The 6,495-nt window shown below is 37.1% G+C and overlaps 1 protein-coding gene across 1 annotated transcript; it reads right to left on the reverse strand.

The window, feature by feature from the left end:
* Nucleotides 1-1,002: 1,002 nt before the first annotated feature.
* On the reverse strand, nucleotides 1,003-6,246 carry LOC140169736 (uncharacterized). Its single transcript, XM_072193030.1, has 4 exons — nucleotides 6,029-6,246; nucleotides 5,304-5,486; nucleotides 3,571-3,727; nucleotides 1,003-1,636 (listed from the first exon to the last, which is right to left on the reverse strand). Exons 1-4 carry the CDS (start codon nucleotides 6,237-6,239, stop codon nucleotides 1,573-1,575), a joined length of 615 nt encoding a protein of 204 aa, XP_072049131.1. The 5' UTR covers nucleotides 6,240-6,246; the 3' UTR covers nucleotides 1,003-1,572.
* Between the last annotated feature and the right edge of the window lie 249 nt (nucleotides 6,247-6,495).

Consider the following 6,495-nt stretch of genomic DNA (forward strand, 5'->3'; position numbering starts at 1 on the left):
TTTCGCCGGGTCAATCGGCGTCTCCAGCGGATGTTATTTCTGTGAAGATTTGTTGTTGATAGTGATGTTGTTCAGACACCTCCGATGACGTCACAGATGTAGATGACGGCAAAAAGAAGATGTTTTGGCGCCTCTTGGCTCGGACTGTGGGTCAGGAGGTTGTTCCAGACAGGGTCGATTTCTAACATTTTGTCACGGTTCAGTCTGGGTCTTTTAGTTCTGATATGGTTTGCTTCCAAGACCATACGAGGGAGTCATTTGACTCCTCTCTAACACTGTTATGTTTTCCCAGTCAATCTGGTGTCCTTTGCTCCTATCAATATTTTACTTGATCGGTGACTTGGAACTGGCCGCATTGGATTTCATGTTACATAAATCGCTCCGATGAGTATACAAAATTTGAGTAGCCCAGAAGTTTAATTTTGTTTTCTAGTATACAATAATTCGACGTCTTGCCGCGTCGTTGCGACCCCGATTTGCGACAAACGTAGCCGTTAATCATTTGAACGTGATATCGCAGCCAAGAATCGAACATTGTGTAGAAAACCTCAAAATCACCAATTCTGGCCTGCGGTTGGTAAATTTGCCATTGAGCCAGATGGGCCCGGGCAGCCCAAATTTTGGGGCCCCAAACATTTTCCTGTGCATCCTTCTTATAAGCCCGAAAACGCCGTGTTTTAGGCCAAAATAGGGTAAAATTGAAAAATATATATAACAAAATTCACTTCCACTTGGGGTTAAATGATGAGAAATTATTTATTTATTTTCGCCCGCTTCGCACACATTTTTCCTATTGAATTCTATGATTGTCTCCTATTATTGTAATGCTCCCGCCGCCACTGTCGATATTATACCTATACCAAATCTTGATCACTTGAGTGCACATGCCTTCCTCACGGTGAGTTTGGGGCCTCCAAATTTTGGCCTGGCCCTGGGCCCACAAAAAGTTTGAAAACAAGATCTACCATTACTCAAAATTGTCGAAATAGAACACTTTCATGATTTGTTTTCATTATTTTATTTCATATGATCAATTGTCATATCGCCTTAATGCTAAAAAATGAAAATATTGTTAGACCAATCAAACCAGTATACTAGAGTATTTACCCTTAAACGGCTAAAATTGAAAAAAAAAATGGTTCTAGCGTCCTACTTTCCAAATGTTTTCCAACTATTTTACGTCTCTGACGCCCGATGGATACGTTACTCTGGCTCAACCAGGATGATAATGCTATTCTCTATACATTGGCAGTAGTGGTGTTGGGTAGCTGCTGCCTCCTGTCTACGCCACTGACGGCCAGTCGCAAATCCTTTTCATTGAGTTATTTATATCATACTTATATATTACTAGATGTTAGAATTTTATGTTATTGTACTCGGTTAACACAATACGAAAATAATAATTGTAGGAATGGTCCTAATATATACATATTTACCATGATGTGACAAAGTTAGCCGGACATTGTCCAGTTTCTATTGTTAAAATGTATTTAGTTTCCCAGTTGGACCTTTTTTTCTGAGACAAAAGGAATTGCACCTGTCTCTAAAATCCAAATAAATCGCCATGATACTTTAAAAGAGGATAATGATGAATTCTCGGAGCTGTCCATCGACGCGTTTTAACACACCCATATACCTGAAAACATAATAATAATAACGCTATTTTATGTGTGATTGAAATAATGTAAAACATATTTTTGTCAAGATATTCCTACAGTAGTACTAGAAAACCGGACTTCGTCGGGTATCTGACTGGTGGTGGTGACATATTAGGAATGGCAGTTTGCTACTTAGCGCAGTGGAACACATTGCACCATATGTCTTAAAAAAACGATTAGAATTATATAATAGCAATATATTTTTACATTCAACAACATTGATGTGCTATGTGCTTTGAGCAACACGACATTGTTAAGTAACTACCCTGGGCAGACGCCATACTTGAGGCGGGACTTGTGGTTTCGGTTTGTCGATGACACTTTCATCATCATAGATAAAAGAGAGACTATTTCGTTTTTGATTACATTAATCAACTTCACACGGAAGGAATGTGATGACAACAATTTGGGATTTTTATACTGTCAACTACACCTGAAAAGTTAGGGTTCTATGGTATATAGAACGCCAGAACGTATCGATCACCAATTGTAGCTTGATGTAACCAGATCTCTCAATCATCGCCCTACACAGTGATCCGCACCCCAAGTACATACCGGAAGAGAAATACTGCACTCAGAGCTCTTTGGGGGAACTGCTAATACCCCTAATGTGGGCTCATGGAAGCTAATAAGACAGAGCAAAACTCTAAGCCTAATGTTATTATGAGATTTGTCATTCAAACGTCAATTAAATAAATAAGTTACAGCTCCTAAGGAATGAAAGTAATCTGAAATATTTTGATGTAATTGCAGAGTGAACAACACTCTTGATAGGAGTATGACTATTTCGAGTGAGTACTTTAGTTTTGGATCTGTTACCAAAACTAATTTATTTAATTCCAAGCCTAATGGTCAAGGGACAGACACCTCCTCTACCAGCCATGTGACCATTCCTCACGCTGCCAGTTTGTTAGAAAGACTTCATCATTTTTTAAGACTCTTGGAATCTCAACACTAGGCCCAATAGGCTTTCAGATTATAATCAATGATGCTGTATCAAGTAGTGTGCCCAAAACAAAATGTTGGAAATATGTTGATGATTTAACAATTGTTGAGAACTGTATCCATCCCCAATCCAGCCAAATTCAAGATGTTTTGGATGAATTCAGTGAATGGTATGCCAATAATAATCTGAAACTTAACCCTTTGAAATGTCAAGCCCTGCAGGTCTGCTTTAAGAGGAATCCACCCAATAATGTTATCAAAATCAATGACATTCCTCTCAACTTTGTTTCTGAGGCAAAAATTTTGGGTATTTGGATGCAGGACAACCTCAAATGGGATAGAAACATTGCTGAAATTGTGTCCAAAAGGAGGGAGGACCATTGTCGTAAGTTGGCCGAAGGGCTTTCTGCTTCTATTCGAACAAAAGATCTCATCCCTCCTACCAGACTGGAGAATCATGGCAGGGTCCTTCGCAATGCAAATAAAATCTCTCAACTTTATGCAAGGACCGATCGTTTCAAAAACAGCGCTATTCCATACTTTATCAATTTATTGAATAACTAAATGCCCTGAACTTTTTTGCATATTCTGACTTTTTAAATATGGTAATATTGAGGCAATTTTAGCCTTTTAATGGTGTGTATTTATAATGTTTTTGAATGATGTCTTGAATAAGTGCAATAGTTTATTTAATATCAACAGCAGTTGCTCTATTTTTCCATGTTAATATTGATACTATATTTTTTAATGTTTAATGTTTTTAATATTGTAAACCACTTGTAATTTGGCCTGAGGGCCACGATTTGTGTGTGAATAAAATATACTATATATATAACAAGCTATGTACAACATGTTCGTGTTAACCCAATACGGATATACGATCAAATCTTGTTGACGTAATCCCAACGTCTGGCACAATGGGAATTACACTTTTAAATACGAAGTTTTTGGTACCATCTTTACGAACCTGAATTTGGTGAGAGGTTGGTTTTCGCTATCATAGTGCGTGGTAAGACCGTTAACCCAGATGATCCCGAATTCTTCACCACACTCGACAGGCTCAATATGTGTTCGATCAATTAGTGGATTTGCAGTAAAGAAGTCTCTTATTTGTTGGGCTCTTTCTAATGAAAATAGAATGATGAGTAAGTAATATTTACCGCTTTTGCATATTCAGTGACATGATGTACGGAAAGGATTCAGTAATCGGCCACCCACCTTTGCTCGGTATTTTTGTGGGACCTGAGGGCACACTAAATTGCATTCTGAATACGATTATATAAAAGGTCTTTTGGGAAAAAACGTACAAATACGTAAAACCAACATTTTCAAATTATTATAGGCGGTTTTCTTCCAGCTACATATAATTTAAAAACAATCATTAGATTTATAAAGTTTACTTCAAGAACTGTTAAATGTCAAATTTATCGCGAATTTCAAAAATTAAAATCATTCGATATCAGAAGTACATTCGTCGTATTCAGAATGCACTAATGATATGTCTGTTGTGCTCTCAGATAAATAACATACTGTGCAAACGTCGTTATCCGAGTTCTTATAAAGACATAGGCTAAATAATAACATGAATGTTCTACCGCCCTACTTTCTTTACTGAGTTAGGAATATAATATGTGATGTATAATTTTTAACAATTTAAAAGTGCAATTTACCCTGATGAAAGTAATTTACCGAAAGCTTGGGGATCAATATTTCATCGTAGTTATGTAGTCTTAATATAACATCTTCAACGCTATTGTGTATTTATTTTGGAATTACAATTAGATACAGAATTAACTTTTACGCATTTTTTCTCTGAATAAATTGTTTTTGGATCATGTCTGTCTGTATAGTACGTGTACAGGAAATATAAATATAAATATAAATATATGCCTATTTTATTTTCATCAAGTAATGAACACGTTAGTATATTATTTCATATATTGTTTCTACAAGATGTAAGGTTTCTAGAATTGTTCTGGATGATGGTGCGGTTTTATATGCTATATCATTAAAAGTTGCCACACTACCGCTGTTTTACGAACAGCCACACCTCTATCCTGCTAGGAACTGATTGCGAGGTCTTATGATCCATGCATCTGGTCCATAATTCAAACACAGTAAGAGAGTGAGAGAGAGAGAGAGAGAGAGAGAGAGAGAGAGAGAGAGAGAGAGAGAGAGAGAGAGAGAGAGAGAGAGAGAGAGAGAGAGAGAGAGAGAGAGAGAGAGAGAGAGAGAGAGATTGAATAATTGAATACAATTTTGCCTCCACCGGACTCGCACCTGCCTGTGACCTCTCGCACTTGACGTATGGTATATACACGTACATGTAGGCATGGTGATTTTGAACCGGGACCTCTTGCACCATACTGTGACCTCTCGCAACACTTTCCCCACTACTCAACCAAAGATCTTAATCACAAAACTATGCCGCTCTCTTTGATTTGTTTTTTCTCCAGAACAAAGCTGGAAACACCTGATTCTAATGACACAAAAGTGCTTCTGGACAGAGATGGATTCAGAATTTTGAAAGGGGCCCTTTGTGACTAAGAAACCAGGGGAGTATGTTTCAAATATAAGAAATTTGATAGATGTTAATGCCTATCGAAAGCAATAATTTGAGCATAAAAATATTATACTTGCTTAGTGACCGACAAATGTCACAATTCACACAAATTTATCAGAAAAACTATACTTATTTACTTGCTCTTCCAATAACAGGCATCTGGTTATCAATGAGTATCATGGTATCTTCAGTCATTTGAGCCGAAAAATTCTTGATATCTTTTGCCGAGAACAAATCCGAGTACATGACGTAGAAGGCCTCAACCTCTCTTTGAAGTTTAAGAGAAAGCGGGGTCACTGCACTAAGGAAAGACTGGCTCTCTATAACAGGAAAAAGTCGGTGGCAACAAAAGAACACATTAAGTACAAAAAAAAAATCCAACTTTGACCACAATTTTCTCAATTTTATTAATAGTCAATGGTCAGAATTGCAATAAATTTTAAATATGTATACTATTTTCAACATGTTAGCCGAAATGTGAAATTGCGTCGTTGAGTTGTAGCAATTTGTTTAAGGAATCATTCACGCCAGAGTTAGCGGATATTGATTGCAATTTGCACCTGTGTTGCCTTTGTATTATCAATGCAAATAACCATAAACACAACACATTATTGAAACAATTAGAAACTCTAGTATGGTGTGATTTCTTCATCAAAACTAACCTAATAAAAAAAAGTCTTGTTCGGCAACTCCTAGGTATATTCTGCCGTGTTCATTATCATGCTCGATACAAATTAGTACATCCCCAGGGTACAATACAGCGAGTATCGGGGTAAATTACAATAACAATAAATAACAAGTTGGGGAAGTTAAACATGTTTTCCTGCAAAAAACATATTGCAGAACGATTAACAACGATTACCTGGACATGTAAAGTGGTATACAGCCTCTGCAATGCATTTCTCCAGGCATCCCATCCGTTTCAATGAATCCTTTTCAGCGAAGCATTCTTTGCAAGTTGCTTCACATCGCTGCTCGGTAGTCTCACTTCTGGGGTTGCGGTGTAATGCACTTTGCACTAAGCAAATCATCGTAACCATGGTAACGATTAAAAAGATGCGGTAGAATTCCATGTTTTACGTTATTATTATTATATATTAATACTGTTTTACGAAATGTGAACAACACTGTTTGATAGAAAAAAATGACGAATTCATAAATTCGTTTTGAATGCGTAGATTTGAGATTGAGACGGACTGACGCTTGACTTTGTTATCATGTGATGGTGGCGCTCAAACTATTGAAAACGGAGTATGGGAACTCAGAAACTTCTGAAACAGAAACTCGGTGAGTGGTGAGGATTTGTTTTAACATTAGCTAAGGCATCTT

This window comes from Amphiura filiformis, chromosome 14, assembly GCF_039555335.1.
Source record: "Amphiura filiformis chromosome 14, Afil_fr2py, whole genome shotgun sequence".
Classification (NCBI taxonomy): Eukaryota; Metazoa; Echinodermata; class Ophiuroidea; order Amphilepidida; family Amphiuridae; genus Amphiura; species Amphiura filiformis.